Source organism: Eurosta solidaginis, chromosome 3 (genome assembly GCF_040869045.1).
Source record: "Eurosta solidaginis isolate ZX-2024a chromosome 3, ASM4086904v1, whole genome shotgun sequence".
Taxonomy (NCBI): domain Eukaryota; kingdom Metazoa; phylum Arthropoda; class Insecta; order Diptera; family Tephritidae; genus Eurosta; species Eurosta solidaginis.
The window spans coordinates 145,798,961-145,820,583 of NC_090321.1; the positions used below are offsets into that span (position 1 = coordinate 145,798,961).

General features: G+C 37.5%; 1 protein-coding gene across 26 annotated transcripts in view; it reads left to right on the forward strand.

Moving 5' to 3' along the window:
* Positions 1 to 20,755, forward strand: part of ap (apterous) — a 487,556-nt gene extending 466,801 nt beyond the window's left edge. For all 26 annotated transcript variants that reach the window (XM_067773179.1, XM_067773192.1, XM_067773171.1 and 23 more), the window contains 2 exons: positions 5,199 to 5,392; positions 5,466 to 20,755. In XM_067773179.1, coding sequence (XP_067629280.1) covers positions 5,199 to 5,392; positions 5,466 to 5,639 — 368 coding nt within the window. In that variant the 3' untranslated portion in view covers positions 5,640 to 20,755. The remainder of the gene's footprint in view (positions 1 to 5,198; positions 5,393 to 5,465) is intronic.
* The last annotated feature ends 868 nt before the right edge of the window (positions 20,756 to 21,623 follow it).

Sequence of the window (21,623 nt, forward strand, 5' to 3'; positions counted from 1 at the left end):
GATGAGCTTTGCAACAGAATAAACGGCTACGTCCCTGATCTCTCCAGTTTTTTCGCCTCGCGAAACCTGGCATTATCACCAACTAAATCCTCCGCCACCTTATTTACAATATGGACGTCCCAAATGTCGGCCATTTTGAACATCCACATCGATGGCACTACGCTACCGACTGTCCTACACCCCAAAATCTTGGGTGTGACGTTTGATCAGGATCTACATTTTGGTGAGCATGCAACCGCAATTATACCGAAAATCCAGAGCCGTAATAAAATCCTCATATCCCTTGCTGGCAGTACTTGGGGAAAAGACAAAGAAACGCTCATTACCACTTACAAAGCAATTGGCCAGCCGATTGCATGCTACGCGTCCCCTATATGGTCGCAAAGCCTAAAAATAACCGATTGGAATAAGCTACAGGCTTGCCAAAATAATGCGCTCAGAACCGCCACGGGCTGCCTTCTTATGTCCCCAGAACTCCATCTACATAATGAGGTGAGAATACTCCCCATCAGGGAGAGAAATGAGATGCTAACCAAACAGTTCCTGTTGAATACCCAGAAACCTGGGCATCCCAAAAGACATCTGATTGATGAGCCAACACCGCCTAGGGACCTAAGGAGTCAACTTATACTGCCCTCACTATCCCGACTGATGCCCGTCAAGGGGAGCGTGCTTTCCGCAAGGTCATTGAATCCGCTTCGGTTCGTGTTATTCCCGCCGGAAGAATCCCGGAAATACGGCCAAATTTTCCAGCGGAGGCCGCAATTCTAGCGAAAGAACGTGACCTTATAAGACAGGTCAAGCCCGGCGACCCCCAAATAAGGGATATAAGCCAACGCATCAGATTGCTAGTGGATGAACATAAGCGGGCGAAATGGGATGAGCACTTAAAGAATTGTAACCTCTCTGCCGGTGAAGGTAAGCTATGGTCCACCATAAAATCCCTATGTAACCAGACTAAGCACAATGACAAAATATCCACCGCTCTTGTCGATAAAGTGCTGTCGAATGCGAAAAAATACGCGAGCGCTTTTTGCCCACAATATGTAATCTATTCATAAATACACTACCAGCGCTCTAAACGCTATTAACACGCGGATTAAATAAAAAAACCCCTCCATAGGACAGTACTCGTTGCGCTAGAAAAAGCTTTTGATACTGTCAACCACGGCACGTTATTGCAAGACCTGGAAGGGTTCTCCCTTCCTCCAAGTCTCGAAAGTTGGACCGCAAATTATCTGTCTGGTCAGCAAGCATCGGTGCAATTCAGGAACATAACATCTTAGCCTAGAAGAATTAAACAAGGGGTACCACAGGGTGGTGTCCTATCCCCACTTCTGTTTAACTTCTCCATATCGAAGCTACCTTCACCACCAGAAGGAGTCACTATCGTTTCCTACGCCGATGACTGCAGAATAATGGCCACAGACCCAAACCTACACATCGATGAGCTTTGTAATAAAATAAGCAGCTATCTCCCTGATCTCTCCAGGATTTCGCCTTGCGAAACCTGACATTGTCACCGACCAAATCATCGGCGACGTTATTTACAACATGGACGCGCCAAATGTCGATCATATTGAATATCCACGTCGATGGCTTACGGTACCGACTGTCTTCCACCCAAAAATATTGGATGTGACGTTCGATCAGAATCTACATTTTGGAGAGCATGCAACCGCAATTGTTCCTAAAATCCAGAGCCATAATAAAATCCTCAAATCTCTTGCCGGCAGCAATTGCGGTAAAGACAAACAGACGCCCATTACCACTTACAAAACAATGGGCGGCCGATTGCATGGTACGCGTCCCCGATATGGTCGCCAAGCCTAAAGGTTATTCACTGGAAAATAATACAGGCCTGCCAAAATTATTATTTTTTAGATGGCCTAAATTCAAAAATTAAAAAACCGTTTCTGGAAACGGTGGATAGCCGAAAACTTGCCCCAGTTGCTCCTTCCGCAAAAATGGCGCAAAGAAGTCCGACCATTGGAGGTAGGGTAGTTGGTTCTGATGTGTGACCCGCACCTCTCAAGAAGTCAGTGACAAGCAGGCCGCATAATCGATGTCACTTCTGCAAAATATGGTCAGGTACGTAGCGCAACGCTGCGAAGAAGCCACTGTATCCTGCGAAGACCAACCTGTAAGCTAGCCGATTTAGCGTTGTGGGTTCCCACGACTTCACGGAGGGGTGGAATGTAATTGCCCCGTTATCATATTAACAAACGCTCCTGTGTATTGCTGAATATTTATCCAATTTCTTTATGTTCTTGTATTTCGCTCGTTCAATTTATTCGTTGTCAACTTTTCTTTGCAAAGACCCAATTATACTTGCATAGCATAGCAAGGCACAGCAACATCGCTCTCACAGACAATATCTGTTCATTGTTCTGCATTGCGTGGAAGTCTGTTGAATTGTGATTTCCAAGTATGCGCTATGCGCGCGCACATATTGCTTGCTTGTGTTTGTGTATATTAATCCCTAAAGAGATTGGTCTCCGATTGATCTCTTTTGTCCACATTTGGACATAATTGAACCCCTATAGTCCCTTTCGGGTACAGTTGGGATTAGTCAGTTTGATATCTATGTAGCCCACTTTAAGAAATATTAAAAAAAAACAGCAACGAAGTAAAATAAAAAAGAAGGTGATTGAATCGAATTATTTAAGAAAAATGCGGAGCCCTATACCGAACCTAAATTACTAGGACATAACGACTACGCCGGAGTTAGGGATAAATTTTCAGAGAATATTTTTTATTCCATTTAGAAAAGCTGTTCCACCCGCTCAGATTTTGTGGCTTGGCAACCCCTTTGATTGTTTTCCTCTCATGAAAAATGTATCTATCCCTATTTAAGTCCTTATAGATCCGAAAAGGGACTAGTCTTCTTATAATCCCATATGGTTACAAAGAGGATTGGTCCTATCGATTTCTTTCGGATATAAATGGGTACAATTAATCTCTTCATAGAACATGCTCAAACAAAAGGGAACAGTTCAACTCATACAAAGAGGTCAAAACTGGCATTGGTCGCATACTACTTTGCGACTCATCCCGGATTCATCCAAGACTAATCATATTTTTTGCGGGGTAACGCTATTTGTACTATGTACGCAACGTAAAGTATAATCAGGTCGATGTTTCACATGCTGTGTACTGCTTTATCATGCAATGCGCTGTAATTATAATTAGACCTTAACTTACAAGTTCAGTACTGGACGCCACGCTCAGAGCGTATCAATTAATAGGGGGACTCATGATAGCATATAAACTTATAAGGTGTAAAATTATATCCATTTACACACGCGGTTATATGAACGCACCTAGTAATACTCTTGATAAACTTGATTGTTTTTCAGCTGTATTATTTCCAAAAAAATTTTTTTGATTGTTATACAAATTAAAAAATACCAGGATTAAGTGAAAAATCAAAACTAAAACGCCTTTACTTGCTGATGTTGGAGATTTTTGATGAAAATGCCGTCTGTAATGTCTGCAAGGTTGCATTCCTTTGAGTTTACCGCGTTTACACAATGAAATGTGCGCGTAAATTTATACAAATTGTGTAAATGATTTTTCATACAAAATTTGACAGCTCCTGCATGAACTAGATAAATTTATACGTTTACACGCTTTATAAGGCATTTACTATACGGTTACATGAGTCCCCCTAATATCTATACATACCTACATTTTAAAAGTAGCAAACGATAGATTTAACTTGCCAGTAGCATTGACGACAAGATAGTTCATTAAAAATGATATCAAAAGCCGTAACTTTGAAACCTATGTTATTTTAACCATAACCAAAGAGAATTAATTGATAAATTTAATGCAATCAATAAAATAAACATAAATACACAACGAAAATGGATATAAGGCACTTTGATAAATGTATCTGACAAAATTAAAAAAAAAAGCCAGCACCTTGAGAAAAGATCGAGTAGTTTGACGAAGCATTGTGGATAAGACAAGTGTGATAACTTCTGTATTGACGTCAAAATTACCATGGCGAACCATACAAGGTGGCATGCCTACAAACATCAATAAAAGTGCCGTGTACTTTGTTTTTGTAAATCCATGGCGGAACGATACAAGATGGCAGCATCGTGACATACCTATAAACATAAATAAAAATTCTATGTACTTTGTTTTTGTAAATTCGATGGACAAATGTCAAAATCGTACTGCGCCGGAAGTTGATGTATCAAATCAAATAAAAAAGTTTATAATCAGCTGTCCCATGCTGCCACCTTGTATCGTTCCGCCATGTGTAAATCTATGCACTAATGTCAAAATCATACTGCGCCGGAAATAAATTTGAAAAAGTACAAATCAGCTGTTACCGTGCTGACAACTTGTATAGTTCCGCCATGAAAATTCCAAATAGAACCGATCGTCTGATTTTTAATTGACTATTGTGTTCTCATTCTGTATCTCTTTCTATAACCCGCTGAAGATAACCGGCCCTATGCGCCGCCATATTGAACATCCTGCCAAAACGCTAAAAAGTAGCCATCTCGAACATCCTGTAAGGCACTTGATAGATATCACACTTGTTTTATCCACAATGTGACAAAGTATCGAGTGACGACTCTTAAGGGCCAATTTAACTTTCTTAGCCCTAACGCCATAATCGTAACCATACCCATATCCATAACCATCTCTAATGTGATCGATTAATGGTGCCTTAACCCAAAAAACGTGAAATTTTCATAAAAATGAAGAAAACGCAAACAATTACAAACATATTCCACAAAAAATAAGTATCTTAGTCATAACTTATCTAAAACAATGAATAAAATCTACAAAAAGTTATTAAATTCACCAACTCAAACGCGTTAGCGTTATGGTATAGCACCATTAATCGATTACATTGAATTCCATAGGGTTGGTTCGATCAACTGTTTTATCTGGTTATGAATAAGTCACCATTAATTGGCCCCTTATGAATAAATACTCTTTCACATAACTGTGCACCTATCTTTCTGAGACAAAGCTTGCAGTATTTGAACTTATTCTGGGAAATCACAATGATCATACTACAGCAGTTTGATCCTAGATATGATTAAAACCAAAATTAACCGATATAGTGTGATCTTTTTATATAAATTTGTCTAAGAAAAATTAGATGTTTCTTTCAAATGAATGATGGATGAAATATGTATTTACTCAGTACCAAATTAAATTTTTTCTAGATTTAAATGCAGAGTATTTAGACTTTGGTCGTGGATCCCAAATGACTGCTTCTCGAACGAAACGGATGCGAACGTCCTTCAAACATCACCAATTGCGTACAATGAAATCTTACTTTAATATTAATCATAATCCCGATGCAAAAGATTTAAAACAACTTTCTCAAAAAACAGGGTTGCCAAAAAGAGTTTTACAAGTAAGGCAAATATTTTGTTTCCTCATACACGTATACATATATATGAACACTAATATTATATTTTATTTTGTAGGTATGGTTTCAAAATGCAAGAGCAAAATGGCGCCGAATGATGATGAAACAAGATGGTTCCAATATTCTAGAAAAAGGCGATGGATCTCTGGATTTAGATAGCATTTCTGCGCATAGTCCTACTTCATTTATAATGGGTGGCGGCAACGGTTCTCCCCAACATACGCTGGAGTAGCATTCATGTTCACGTCTGCTGCTACTTAGAGAACATTGAGCTAAAACATATAAATTTGTTGTTGCTTAATAAAAATGTATATCATACACGTAAGGCTGGCGACAGAGTGGAAGCGAGAAGCGTTGCTATAATTAAAGATGGAAAGCTCTGCAAATTCCTTCTTATGGAAAATTATTTGTCTCGTTTTTGGCCGTTATATTTCGAATAACTAAAATTTTTGGTTGGTATGGAAAATTCTAAAAGTTTTCAAAGTGCCACAAACGATTCAATTTTGTAAAATACCTATATGAACATAAAAATCGTTTCTTGCTTAACATTGCTTATAGGGGGCACTCTGCCGTCAGCCTAACTTTAGCTTTAGTTTACTGCACCAGTTTTGCGCAAGTGCACCAGTCCAACGGGAATGAACAACCACGCCAGGGAATCAACCGCCTACATGCAAATGTAATTCTGCAAAGAACACACTTACAAGATACATACCACATATGCACACGAATGGATCGCACGCCTAGATTTAGGGCCTCATTCTCTATTACGAAACGAATGTTCGCTTCGCCAGAGGCGGATCGCTGTGTTAAACGATGGCAACTTATCATTTGACAATTGCTTCCGCCTTCCTGTTTGACAATTAGTAAGAAACGTAAAGGCCGAACGAAAATATTGGAGAATACCATTGCTAGCAGAGAACGTATAACTATAGAGAAGAGCCAACAGAACGAATAATGGGAAACAGTAAACCATCAAATCGCGTGTAGGTAATTAAACCTTAGGGAAATGTGGCATGGATTTCGTCGATTCCAAAGTTAAAAAAAACCTTTATTTTGATATAATAAAAGATGTCCCCTTGGCCTCCCTTCACTACTCAACTGAAGCGGAAAGACTTAAGGCTCACGATGGTCATACTAACTGGACACTGCCTTTTGTCGTCACATGCTTATAAATTAGGCCGCGTCAGTAACAGCGCATGTGGGAAGTGCGACCTGTAGGAAGAAATGGCCAAGCACGTTCTGTGTTCGTATCCTGCTAGGGCCTAGAAAACTTCTAGTATTTGCCAATTATTATTATTATTTATTCCATACCATTAGGAGCTTAAGGACTCAGCAAAAGTTTTCCAATTATCGCTATTTCGTGCTTTGTCTTAATTCGTCAAAAGATTTTCCAGTTTCCTGAAGAACCGTTCTCCTCCAAGTCATCTTTGTTCGACCCGTAAATAGTGTCCCTTGAGGATTCCAGCTTAAGGCAGCATGTGCAACGTCATCGTATGGCTTTCGTATTGTGTGGCCTATCCAGCCATATTTACGCTTCCATGTTTCAATATGTACACTGGTTTGGTTGGTTAGCCTCCATGACTCTTCGTTCGATATCGTTCTAGGCCACCATATCTGCATTATATTTCTCAAGCAGCGGTTAATGAAGGACTGTAGCTTATCTTTAGTTTCAGCAGTTACGAGCCAAGTTTCCGAGCCGTACAACAAAACAGACTTCACACATGCGTTAAAAATTTTTATATGTGTTTCAGTTCGAAGGTTGTTGGCGCGCCATACACCACGAAGTCTGGCAAAAGCTCTCCGGGCTTTTTAGATTCGAGCATTTATATCTCTTTTTGCACCACCATCTACGGCGAGAATACTTCCCAAGTATGTAAAGCTTTCGGTATCTGCAACATTTTGGCCATCAATTGTGAAATTTGCTGAGTTGTTACCTTTAATGCGCATAGATTCGGTTTTTCTTATATTTATTTTTAACCCAAACTTTGACGACTGCTGATGCAGGTGGTCGAGTTTTGCCTGCATGTGCTGGTGTGTGTGTGATAGCAGGACAATGTCATCTGCGTAATCCAAATCCTCAAGACTGGAGTTAAGTCTCCAGTTTATGCCCATATTTTGCGAGTCAAATATTTCAAGCTCCCAGTCCAAGACCACAATAAACAACAGTGGTAATAATATACACCCCTGCTTGACACCTGTAGTCGATTCAAATGCATTGCTTGATTTCCCATTATGCAACACTCTGCATTTTGAGTTTTCATAGTTTTTTCTTATAATGTTAATAATTTTTTGAGGAACCCAAATTCTCTGCAAGGCCAGCCAGATGCAATCCCTTTTAATAGAATCAAAAGCCTTCTCATAGTCTACGAAAATTGCATACAACGTGCTGTTGTACTCAATGCATTGTTCTATGATAGTTGGCATAGCGTTAATGTTGTCAATACAGGAGCAATTAGGACAAAAACCAGACAGTAGCTTTCGTAGACGTTCGTTTAGAGGCTGAACAATGCGCTCCAATATAATCTTGTTGAAGACTTTGCTCACCACAAGGACAAGCACAATGCCTCTCCAATTTTTGCAATCTTAACTTAACTTAACTCGCCTTTCTTTGGTATTTTTACGATGATGGACTCTTTCCATTCTGGCGGTATCTGTTCTGAGTTCCAGATGGCTCTGAATAGGGATAAAGCATATCGATTATACTGTCAACATCAGCTTTCAGGAATTCCGCTAGGATATCGTCAATTCCTGCTGATTTGGTATTTTTCAACGAACGAATAGCCGCGGCGATTTCTTCCTGTATTGGTGGTTGTGTGCATATATTACGCAGTGGTCTCCTTTGTTGACTAATGCTGGGTATATGGGGATTGTGAGCTATTACATTAAATGTTTTGTCGAAGTGGTCTTGTCATATTTAGAGTTGCTCTTCATCCATAGTAACCATGTACCCGTCGCGATCCCTCACGGGCATGCTTGGATTATAATTATCGTTGCAAAATTTCCGAATGATATCAAAAACTTCTTTCAAGTTTCCTTTAGATGCAGCAACCTCAGCCTCACGAGCTAATCTTTCATAATATGCTCTCTTATCTGCTCTCGCTCGTCTTTAATTTCCTTGGATAGAATCGCGATATCTCGGCGCAGCTTTAGGCCAATTCTCACGTTTGGTTGGCTTAATAATTTTTCCTTTTCTGACCTTCGTGCTTCAACTAATTGCCAAAACGCCGCACTTAGCCACTCCCTATTATTTCTTGTTGATACACCGGGTATTTCGTTGGCTGATTCAAGCGTAGATGATTTTATATTGTCCCATAGATCGCTTACATGTGTTTCACTATCTGTTCTGTAGCCGTTCTCATATTTTAAGAGCATCGATCGAACAAAATTTGATTTCGTGTTGTCTTCTTGCAGCCTGTTAATTTGAAATTTTTTCCTTCCAGTAGTGTTGTTGCGTACAACTTTTGAGAGCTGCAGGCGCATTTCGGCTATTACAAGATAGTGGTCGGAACCTATTTGTGTGCTTCGTTTGCTCCTAACATCCAGTAAAGATTGGATCCATCTTTTACTGACACATATATGGTCGATTTGAACATGTTGGTTTTGCAACGCTGGGTTGGGTGCTGTCCATGTCGTTTTATGTGAATCTTTGTGAATAAAAATTGATCCACCAATCATGAGACCATGGCTGGAACACGTTTCTATTAAAATTTCTCCATTTTCGTTCGTCTGTCCCATTCCACGTTTTCCAATGACGTGCTCCAATCCTGCGTTGTCGCTACCTACTCGGGCATTAAAGTCGCCCATCAATATCACCAAATCATTCCGATTTATACGTGTTAACGTTCTATCAAGCAAGCTATAAAACTGCTCCTTGATTTCAAGTTCACTCTCCTCCGTTGGAGCATAGCGTTGGAAGATTATTGTCTTCCGCTGTTTAGTATTTAACCGAGCCGTAATAATCCTATCGGAGATTGCATGCCATTCTAGCAAGGAGGTTTTGATTTTCCGGCCGAAGTATATGCCAAGACCATTGATATGCGAGTCGTTTGTAGATTATTAAATCACCGTCTGCCGTTCGTTGTTCGCCTGAAGTATTCGCTTCGCTTATTCGCTTATTTCCAGAACCTCAATGTGTAGCCTTTTGCATTCCGATGCCAGTTGTGTTAGTTTTCCTGATTGGTTGAGTGTTCGTACGTTCCACTGAGCAAATCGAGTCCTTTTACGCAAGGCAATGTTCGTCATAAAATAGTCCGCCCGATTTGTTTCTCTTATTGAATTATTGATGTTTGAGTGTTTAGGAAATCATAGGGTATCAACCTAGAAACTTCCATAGTTTGGTGGTAGGGCTGCTGTCTTAGAGCTGATTTTGTGCATATATGGCCTCCAAACATACCAGATTACGCCAGATAGCTATAGTCATTTCCTACTATGAGCTAGTTGTTGACATGGCTATCGCACCATGGACTCGGTCGTCAGAGCCTCTTTTGTGGAAACAGGGTGTACCACGAGAAGGACGAGGTTGACATTTGAGTCGGAGAGGCTGTTTGAGACGCCTCACGACCCCTTACGCCCTAGTATTTGCCAACAGGACGGAGTTATTCTATAATACAAGTCCTGGTGCCTAATTGGGGTTTTTCGTTTAGTGGTCAATCACGTTCTGGTAGCACTGTGAGGCCTTTACTGGCCGGCCAGTTCAACCTAACCCTACACTAAAATGTACAAATTTTGTTATTCCAATGAATAATCACTCCAATGTCCATACAGTAACAAGCCAACCTAATAAAACCGCACTGCGTTTTTTTAGCGCACGCAAACAACCGGCGTCTTTGTTTGCGTTGCGACAATGTAAAGCATGTGTGCAAACCTCAAATCTAAATGTCACGCAGAACAAAAATTGGAAATCGAATTAGGTTTTCAGGCAGCAAATTCAATTTGAGTTGCTCTCATACAAGTTGTATGTGCATGAGACATTTTTGACAGAAAATGACTTGCGTGCGTTTATATTAGGTTGGCTTGTAAATTAGTGTTATGTTGAGTCGATAACGATACAAACACGACGGTTTTCGGCCGTTTTTGTCCATTTTGTTGACTGTTCTCAACTTGCCGTCACACATAGAGCTATTTGAGCAATCTGGGCGGCCAAAATTATTTGTTGGCTTTAAATCGTTTATTTATGTTACTCATGGTGATTTCAGTTATATTTAACTATTTATTTTATTTTATTATATATACAGTGGTCGAAAAAAGTCTACGGACAGCAAAGTTTCTTAAAAATCATTGTTTTTTGCTTTAAATTGTTTAATTATGTTACTCATCGTGATTGGAGTTAAAGTTTTTATTTTATTTTATTGTATATACAGTGGTCCAAAAAAGTCTACGGACAGCAAAGTTTCTTAAAAAATAATTGTTTTTTGCTTTAAATTTTTTAGTTATTTTACTCATCGTGATTTCAGTTATATTTAAGCTTTTATTTTATTGTATTATATATACAGTGGTCCAAAAAAGTCTACGGACAGCAAAATAGTGAATTTCTATACACGGCTTACGTCAGCGGTATTACCAGACTAGTAAATAATCAATACTAAATCTAATATTCGTATCTCAATCGGATACACTGTTATTTGTAACAGAAATCCAGTCGCATGGTTAGTTATCATTCCTTAGGGCTCATCATCAGAGGGTATATCAGACAGGTCATCATCTTAGATTTCAAACGACGTATGTCTCTTTCGAGTTTCAATGGTATCTTTTTTTGAATAAGGTCTAAAGCTTAGAAGGTATTTGTCTAAACTGTTTAATTTCTCGTTAATACTTTCCGCATCTGATGCTTTCATTTGATTGAATAATTCGTTACGGGTGATTACTCGACCAGAGAAACCTTAATTAAAAAAATCTTAATACAGCTATACACAGGACACACAAAAAAATGTTAGTCATCGATTTGCAGTTTTTGGGGTGCATTGGCCAAATAGATCTACAATTCTGTATCAGCACATTGATTCACCAAACAAGATCAAATTCTACAATTGCGTTCCTAAACGTGACATTAACGTCCAAACTGAGTTTCATAAAAATCAGACATCTTTTATAACCGCCCACAAGAGTAGGGGCGTGGCACGGTGACAATCATCACCATGTTGCATATATATTCTTTTTATGCTACAACAAGATAACGCACCGAATTTCAGCAAAATTGGAATACGTTTACTATTTTTTATTGCTCACCCTATGGAGATGGTACCACTGTGCAACGCTCAAAATTACAAATTTTTTTAAAAGTCGAGAATAAGCGGGACCAATTTTTCCACTAATTAAATTAACAAAACACAGGCTTTCTAAAAAAATTGGAATCAATGCGGGGCAAAGCGGGGCGCTAAAACAAAAACCTTTGGAAAAAAATTGGGAAAAAATGTTGTCCCAATACATTACTTTTTAAAAATTGTATTACGAAGGCGTTAAGGACCATATAAATCTTAAAATACATAAATATTATACGCACTTACCTGTTTCATAAGAATCTATGACTTCTTTCTTATAAACTTCACTGAAACCCATAAAAAATCAATTGAAAATGTATATATCCTAAGAACGTGAAAAACTGCCGCAAGATACGCACGAATGGTCCAACTTTGAATGGATGTCCACACTAGGCATTTGAATTATGAAAATAAATAATTATTGATTCTAATACGCTAGAGTTGTGGCCTACTAAAAATATTTTTTTTTTATTTGCTGCGTTTTGAAAAATTGATTTTTGTCCGCCCAGATTGCTCAAATACCTCTATGTGCGTCCTAAAAAAGTTTTGCGCATTTAAAACTTTGAAATAAAGTTTGGTTCTAAAATTTTCCTATGCGGGGTCGCCCTCGGCAGTGTTTGGCAAGCACTTCGAGTGTATTTCTGCCATGAAAAGCTCTCAGTAAAAACTCATCTGCTTTGCGGATGCCGTTCGGAGTCGGCATAAAACAAGTGGGTCCCGTCCAGCCACTTTGTAGGAAAAATTAAAAAAGAGCACGACGCAAATTGGAAGAGAAGCTCGGCCTAAAATCTCTTCGGAGGTTATCGCGCCTTACATTTATTTTATCTTTTTAGTGCGCAATTTTCATTTGAGTGGAGCGCAGAGGACTTCCAGTAATTTTTTTTTATTTTTATTCATATATGTAATACTCCTATATTGCTAATAGAAAATGCTCGCGATGAGTTTTGAATTCAAAATCAAAACAAGACAACCTACAAAATGTTTGTGATTGTAGCAGCATAAGTGTGACAAGAAAAAATTTTAATTTAGGTACATTCGATACATGATTCAATCCAGGAGGTTTGATCGGCCGACAATTTTTTGACAATTGCAGCCATTTTGCTCCCAAATAGAATTGACATCCGTTAACTGTGTTGTTTCTTTGCGATTTTTCGAAAAATATTAGTAGTAGAAATAACAATCAGTATACAAATACCCGCTAAGTACTGAGCTGCATAACTCCTTAGAACAATTTTATAATGAGTTTATTAACTATGCCATGATCTATTAGTGTGGCTGAACATAAGTAATTTTATGAAAAGTAAGGGCACCAAGGAATCGTGCGCTTTCGTAAACCTATGAACATACGAAACCTAGACTAATTTAAAATTCATCGTTCAACGTCAAACCTCGACTAGCAAATCGATTCACGTAAAAATGTCATTAGCAAATATTGGAGATGCCATAACGAAATTACTCATATATTTTATTTTATTTAATTGGCGCTTAACCGTTTAAACGGTTATGGCCAGCCAATCGCTTCTTCGCTCTGCCAACTGGTGCCAATTTTTCACACCAAGGGAGTTTAAATCGTTTTCCTCCTGCTCCTTACAGCGGTGTCGGGGCCGCCCTCTTCCTCTGCTTTCATATGCGGCCTAGCCAGCGTAGCCGCTGCGTTTTAATTCGCTGGACTATATTGATGTCTGCGTAAATCCAGTACAGCTCGTCATTAACTCTTCTTCGGTACTCGCCAATGCCAACGCGTAGAGGCCCATAAATCTTCCGAAGAACTTTTCTCTTGAACACTCCCAGCGCCGTATATACTTATTTGGAATAATTGGAACTCGTGAGGTAGTGTCAAACGAACGTGTTCCGAATATTCCAAATGAATGGTTTATCCGGAACTTTCATGAATAGGTACTGGAACGGAAAAGAGCTTTCTGAAATTTCAGAATAAAAAGGTAAATACCTACTCGCTGTGTAGCTGGACCGCACAAAAGCATAACTCTTCTGTCAAAGTCAAGGCCGGAATATAAAGTTCTAAGACAATAAGCATTTTTGTCGATTCATTCCGGCTGCTTAGTAGAGTATCACCCCATGTCGACTGCCAGTTCGAAATCCTCCTATCTTAAAATACTTTTCAAAAATTTCACATTTCAGGATTTGTCACAAAATATTTTGTATCTCAGCATGATTTTCATTAACTTCCTCTTATGTCAAAATGCATTGGACTTATCATCAGATAGGGAGTTTTTGAAACGAATGTATTTTTGAATAAAATTCTGACGTACAGCATTCTTCAAACAAATTCTGAATGACGAAACCAACATAACTCTTTATCATTTCACGAAATATTTAGTAGAAAATGAATTATTTCCCCCAAAACCTGTTGGCATTTACAAATTTATTATCACTACTAATATACTACAGGCACTTTTCTAATACAACTCTCCGTGAAGGGGAATGAACTTTTACCCGTTTTCCTTACTTCGTAAGAGCAACCCATCCAGATTCTTAAATTTGGGAGTGTCAAACTCTGTCATCATTGGGAAACAAACCTCTAGAATTGAATCATGCATTCGATTATTGAATACAAAAACAAAAACATTTAAACAGCAATATATCGGCACTCTGATGTTTGTGAGTGTACCTAGCTAGTAGCAACAATATAGAAGTATTACATATATGATTTTAATTCATAAAAAGAAGTTATAGGATGTAAATATAAGTATTTCGAAATAAGCAATAACTCACTAAGTTATTTAAGTGCAAAAATTATTGTAATACACAAGTCTTTTAAAAAAAGTGTAAATGGCCTTTATTAACCTAACTTTAACCTCTTTGATTCACGAACTCTTGTTTGGGTGCCTGTTTTGATTTTTTTCAAATATTATTTAAGCTTAAATATCAACTTGCAGTAAACTAAAAAAAAAAAACTTAAGCGATTATTGCAAAACAGCACAGATATGTATGTATATTACTTGAATTTAAAAAAAAGGATATAACATTTATTATTGAATGCCATTTAAAAATAAATTTAAAAATTCAATACTCCGAATATATTTCATGTCAGAAATACACTCGGAGTATTTACCAAATCAATGCAGAGGGGCTTAGGAAACCTTTTCTTCCTAATTAAAAAACTGACTTCGAAATTGTTTGATGTTGCTTTGTCGGAGCACGCTACCACCACACTATGGCGGCCTTTTATTACTATTATTACATAGGCTTTGATGTACTGCTTTGGTTTATACATGAATGAGACTACACTAACGCACTATAAAGTAATACAATAGACATTGCTTGCTTTGGGTTTGATTTTTTTTAGTAACAATTTTCTTCTGCCTTTTCTAATACAAAATGTGGCGCATTCTTCACCTTACCACTGGATTTAATATAATAGTACACTTTAAGTTTAAAATCTAACGTTAAATACCCAGCTCACGCATTGATAAAATATTCAACACGGCTTTAGAGAGGCGGGTCTATACGTAACCAGAAGAACGGTCAGACTTGGCGATTTTAGTATATAACAGCTATACTAGCTACATAAATAACCACTAAAAACAATCTTTCCAAATTTGGTCTCATGCCCTTCTCATTAAACGACTCTAGCAAGCAAACTTATATATAACACACTATCGTTATCCTAATATAGAAGGGCCTAGCTCATATTTTTGTAGTTTGAAAAATTAATGATGTAAACTCGATGTTAGTTAACCGTTTTATAAAACATTTGTTCGAAAATGCAAATATTAATGATGTAATGTAGTACTTTGCCAAAGTCAAGCATTATTTGAATTAAAGGCGTTTTCAGACGATTTCCTTAAGAAGTCATCATTAACTTGACTTAAAAAAACAAACCCCTTCTCACATTAAGATTTATACATACGATATTTACTATGTTGATTTCTTTTTGTCACGCAAAAAAAATTAAAGTAAAATACATACAAGGAGCGAATACCTCCCATGCTATTTAGGCCGAGCGTCTCTTCCAATTTTTCGGGGCGGGACTGCGAACGGTATCTAAAGCAGCTTTTCATGGCAGAAAGACATTCGGAGTGTTTGTGAAACCACTGCCGAGAGAACTATAACAAGTTATAAATATGCCTGGTATCATTAGGACAGCTTTGTTATAATTTATACATATATTGTTAGCTTAATGTGAAAATGTGCTGTCACTTTTTTTTTTGAAAAATTGTATTTTAATGCAGTTTTAAAACTGAACTCAAAATACATCGATAACAAGAAAAAAATGGTTTAATTTTTAATTTTTACGTGCTGTTTGCAATGATGTGTAAATGTGCTAAGTCGTCAACTGTTCAAAAAAAATGTGCTAAGTCAACCAGTCAATAATATCAATCTGAATTACTAGTCATTTCTTTGTGCGCGCATTTTATTTACTTATTTAATTCATTCAGTCTAAAAGTACATATTTTGTTGTTGTTGTTGTATTACTGATAAAGACACTCCCCGAAATCTTTGGGCCGCTGTTGATGGTCCTTTGCCTCATATAGATCCGGTACGTTCCGGTAACAAAGCACTATTAAGGTACTAGTCCGACCATATCGGGAACGATTTATATGACCACATTAAACCTTCTAGGCCATCCCGTCCTCCCCACGCCTAGTTCCATGAGGAACTTGGGGTCGCCAGAACCTCGGCTGTCAATGAAACAGAATTCGCCACGGCTAGGTGAGGTTAGCAATTGAGTTGGAGAAGCCATATGTTGCGCTGGGAACCCCTTGAGAGAGTTGTTGAAATTGGATTCACCCAATTGAGGCATACCTTTGGTGTTTGATAAATGCTTGGCGCTGACCATAATCTACTTCAATTCTTACATGTCGATAACTACATACTTTACAGACTAGTTAAAATTAAAAATAATTCAAGCTTAAACTTGTAGAAGCTGTTATTAAAATTAAGAACACTACTGAATCGATTTGCTAGATCTATAGTCCTAGTTATAGGTTCATTCATAGCATAATTCGTTTTATTAGTTATTTAGATAAATAATCTATTGTGCCGAAGATCGCGCATTGGAATACATATATGGAATGAACAATTTAGATAAATCATGCTAATGTTTATAACATTATAGGCAAGCATGAGTTAGATTCAAGTTGTTCTGTCATGCAAAGCCTGAATACAAAGCAATTTGCACCTGCTGTTATATGATGCGAGGCCGTCTAGTCAATGAAGCATACGTAAAGCAATTTTTATAAAAAAAAATTTTGAACTCTCTTTTCTTCTGACCAAGGCTATATATAGTGCCTTCAACGTCATAGGGTCATAGGGTCACTGGTGTTACGTCTACTGAACCCAACCATTGCAAAAAATTTTGAAACAACGAAGTCAATGGTACACTAGAAAAGAGAGTTTGGAGTTAAAAATTACGACAACGATTAAGATATTAAGTATTTAGTTTGTAGATAAAGTATGTGGTGTTATGCATGTTTGTACGAAGTACACTCAAAAAAAAGTTATCATCAAGGCGATGCCATCTAGGCATCAATGTGCAATTTTTGCTTATCTTTTTTTCGTCATCAATGATCTTATGTTATTGACATTTTCGAAATATTAGTTTGATACTTGTATTTGTCAAGTTAATAGACTACATACAAATGTAATGCGTTTTATAATCAATCTAGTATTAAATGTTATCATAATGAAACTAGGAAATTTATACAGGTATCATCTTGATACATTTTAAGGGCAAAACAAATATTTTCCATGGGCAAATCAATAGTCATGATACAAAATTGATACTTTTAATTATACTTTTTATAATATTTATCGTTGCATTGATACCACGAAAATGATACCGTTTATAGTTTCATTTTTGCACATCGTGTATTAAAATGATAGTGATACTTTTTTTGAGAATTATTAAATAAAGTATGTGGCAATTGTTTTTTGGGAATAAGACACTACACAGCATTCGTTTGAATTTAAATATAAATTATTGTTTGCGCACCATCCGGCAAAAGAGTCCAGATCAGAACCGTTATAAATAGTTTGACAAATAAATAGTATTTTTTGTGAAATATATAGTTTTAGTGTTTTATATCAATCATTAAAGGTGAGGAGCGATGGGAAAACATATTGAGTAAAAATTGCTAAGTCAGGAGAAAAAAGTTTGTTATGAGTGCGCAAATTGTGGTAAGTCATAAAATAACTGCTGGGTTGTACATGTTTTTTATTTAACTTTTTCAAAGCTTCTACACTCAAAAGCATTGCAATTAAGGTATCCTCATTCACAGTTTTGAAAATAGAAGGTTATTTCAAAAGTTATTCATTTTTTTTCGTCTCCTGCAAAAAAGTTGACTTAAAACATTTTCACATTAAGCTAACGATATGTGTATCTAAACTTCGACACAACTTAATAATGTCGAATTCTTAAAAGAAGTTGCTTTTAGCAAAACAAGTGCTTAAAGAGTTTAGTCGCTTATCTTATTCTTGTGAGGAGTAAGGGAGACCGGGGTAGCTTCGTCTTTTTTTTTTTTGGAGCCCTATATCTCGACAAATATTTTACGAATTGAAACAGATATAAGTTAATTCGATCCCACGGTATATATAGAATAAAATCCTAATTTTATGAAAATAGTTGATTTCGCTGAATTTGCCCCATGGCGGGGTAGCTGGCGGCATTGATGGGGCACCTTCATCGGTCATGTAGTAAAGCTCCGAAATGAGATTAAAAATCTTTTTAAAGTATTTTTTGATATAAATTAGCCGACGCAGTGGTGTGATGGTAGGGTGCTCCGCCATCAACACCGAAGATCCTGGGTTCACGCCCGGGCAAAGCAATATCAAAGTTTTAGAAACAAGTTTTATCAATTAGAAGAAAATTTTTCTAAGCTGGGTCGCCTCTCGGCAGTGTTTGGCAAACACTCCAAGTGTATTTCTGCCATGAAATGCTCTCAGTGAAAACTCATCTGCCTTGCAGATGCCGTTCCGAATTGGGATATAACAAGTAGGTCCCGTCCCGCCAATTTGTAAGAAAAAATCAAGAGGAGCACAACGCAAATCGAAAGAGAAGCTCGGCCTAAAATCTATTTGGAGGTTATCGCGAATTACATTTATTTATTTATCTGCATATATAACGCTTGTGTCACTTTCGCTTGGGGAACCATTTTTAATGCGATAAATCTAGGAAGAAAGTTTTACTTCAAATAAGAATTTAATGTCCGGGGTACATAAAGCGTCTTAATGGGGCACATTCGGCCGCCGATATGAGCCCCATTAAAAAACGCCGTAGTGAGTGCCATGAGTGAGAAGCTGAAAGCTGGCAGATGTGCACACGGAGTGTTTGCCAAACCAATCAAGGAGATGGTGAAGGAAGCTAGAGACCAGCAGAAATTTTTACGAAAAGAACAAAAGTGCTACTCTGACAATGTCCGGGGAGTACACTTCTGAATCTGCGCTTCCCAACAATCTTCCTTCCCTTTTACCTACAAGAAAAGAATTAACGAAATCGATCTATATGTACACGCCTGATATTAAGATCAGGGAAATAAAGTATTCGACTTTATATGTAAATATTACTTCGTCTATCGCATCCCTCAAATGGTGATGAATTGAGCTTTTGCTAGTGTTCACTGAAATGCGGTTTCTTATTACAGTCGCATCCCTTCAAGTCATAGCCCTTTAATCATGTGGCGTCGTGAAGGTTGAAGAAGATTTTATATATGTACATAGATATCCTACGTTTATGTATATACGGTCCTGGTATGTCTAAAAAATGGATAGCCGATTGGCCTTTCTACGTTTAATCACACTCAGAAGCTTTCAGAAATACGGTCGCATTTTGTACTGTCATAAATGTCTCGGAGGCTAATATTAAAACAAGATACCGATGGAGGTCATTGCGTCAGTACGATCAAAACATAGTACAATTCCCTATGAAAATCAGAAATAGCTGCTGTAAAATAGTAAACAAATTTTGCTGTTTTTCAGAAGTAATTCGAAACCTTATTTGGGCTGTTAAAAAACTGAAAAAATGTTATTTGAAAAATAATTGATTATGAAATACTTAATGCTTCAAAGCACAACAAACTCAACAACTCAAGTTTTTTTTTCTGCTGACGACGCCAGCTTGAAGCTAAATAATTTTTTTTTTTACTTTGTTTATTTGCTGCTGCCGAAATATTTTCCAAATTTGAATTCAACCAATTATATAGTACTGAAAAATAGGTGAGCATTTTCAAACCCTGCAATTCTTCAAAGTAGAATACAATTTTTTTGTATCAGCTCATGCGTAATGGTTGTTCCGGCTTTGCACTTTTTTTAGTGTTATGTCGATATATGCACGGTCCTTCAGCATAGCGGAAAGTTGACAAAAAAAAAAAAAACAAATGAATTGACTGCAATAAATCTTTTTAGTCGTAACCCATAAAAATTGATTATCCAAAGATTAGTCATTGATCGCTCTTTTACGAGGAACGGATTACTCCACAAAGCTTCGAACCTCTTGCATTTTTTACTCTTTTTAAACACTGCTTGTCCTTACGGGCGAGCAATTCGATTGAGTTCCAAATGGATGCAAAGGGGAACATTGTTTTTAGCTCTTTTTCAACTTAATAACGAGTATTAGCACTTATGAAATCTCCTCCGAGGCATTAATATTATACATTACTCGGTTATTGTATCCAATGGATGAGCAAGTCAATATTCCTTCATTATTCGTACTTTTTATTGGGAATGGAGAAAACCAGGCATATTACTTGGCTGAAAAGCGCGTAATAACATTGCAGTACCACCAACAGTGATGTAGATCATATTTGATATTCTTCTTCTCATTTCTTTATTATTATTAGTAGCAGACTAATATGTTCTAAAAAAATCTATGAGCTAAATACATAGCTTCGTAGACTCTCTAAAATTATAAATCCGTATATTGATCGTGAATTTATTTTGATTATTACGTTTATAGTTATTAATCAAAGATATTATTATTCGGAGAAAAATTGTACAAAAACTAATTGATTAGCATATATTCATTGTACATAAAATACATTTATATAGTATTAAGTTTATTTATAAGGTGTATACTTAGTACGTAGGTCATAATAAATAAAGAATTGCTTAAGAAACATTTTTACAAAGTAAATTGAATTTAATTTGCCTCTGGGCCCCCGCCCCGCAAAGTAGCAGATCAATAGGGAGAATATTCTTCCCAACGGGGATCAAGCGACTTGAGGATTCTTGCGGTTTTGTACTTTATGTAGATTCAATTTCGGCGACATGCGCCTTGAAGGTGAGAGTATTATCGAACGTTACCTCTTAGATCTTTGGGCGACTGGCAGTCGGTAACGAAGCATTGACATGAACTTCTAATATTTGCGTCATCTGCTCTCTCCACGTCGTGAACAGAGTGGCTTTGGATTTGGTCGGTGATAATACGAGGTCGTGTGAGGTGAAGAAACCAGATAGACTGGGGAGATAACTCTTTATTCCAGAAACTAATTCGTATATTGGAGTACCTGGTTTCGTTGCCATTATTGTGTAGACGTCGGCGTAGGAAATGATAATAACTCCTTCTAGTGGGGAAGGGAGCTTTGATATGTAGAAATTAAACAGAAGCGGGAATACAACACCACCCTTTGGTACCTGTAATGGCACTTGTAGCTCAGATAATATTGATGATAACACTTATTACTCCCAGCTGACACCATGTTGTCAACTTATACTAAACACATCTGAAAATACTCTTATCTCTTTTGGCACTTCGCTTTTGCGATCCTTTCAGCGCCTCCAATATTGCGCCTACCCACTCTGGCCTTTCTACTTCCACACGGCGTGCTTTGAAAACTGGCTTACACAGAAACGAAGCTTTTTCCTGAATCAGAGTATGTGAAACCGTTTCTGTGAATGTAGGTTTTGGGTTTGCGTATGTTGCTCGCTTCGATTCCACGTCCCGTATGCCATTTATAAAGCTCTGGATTTTAACCCTTCCGGTGTATTCCACGGGTGCGTCC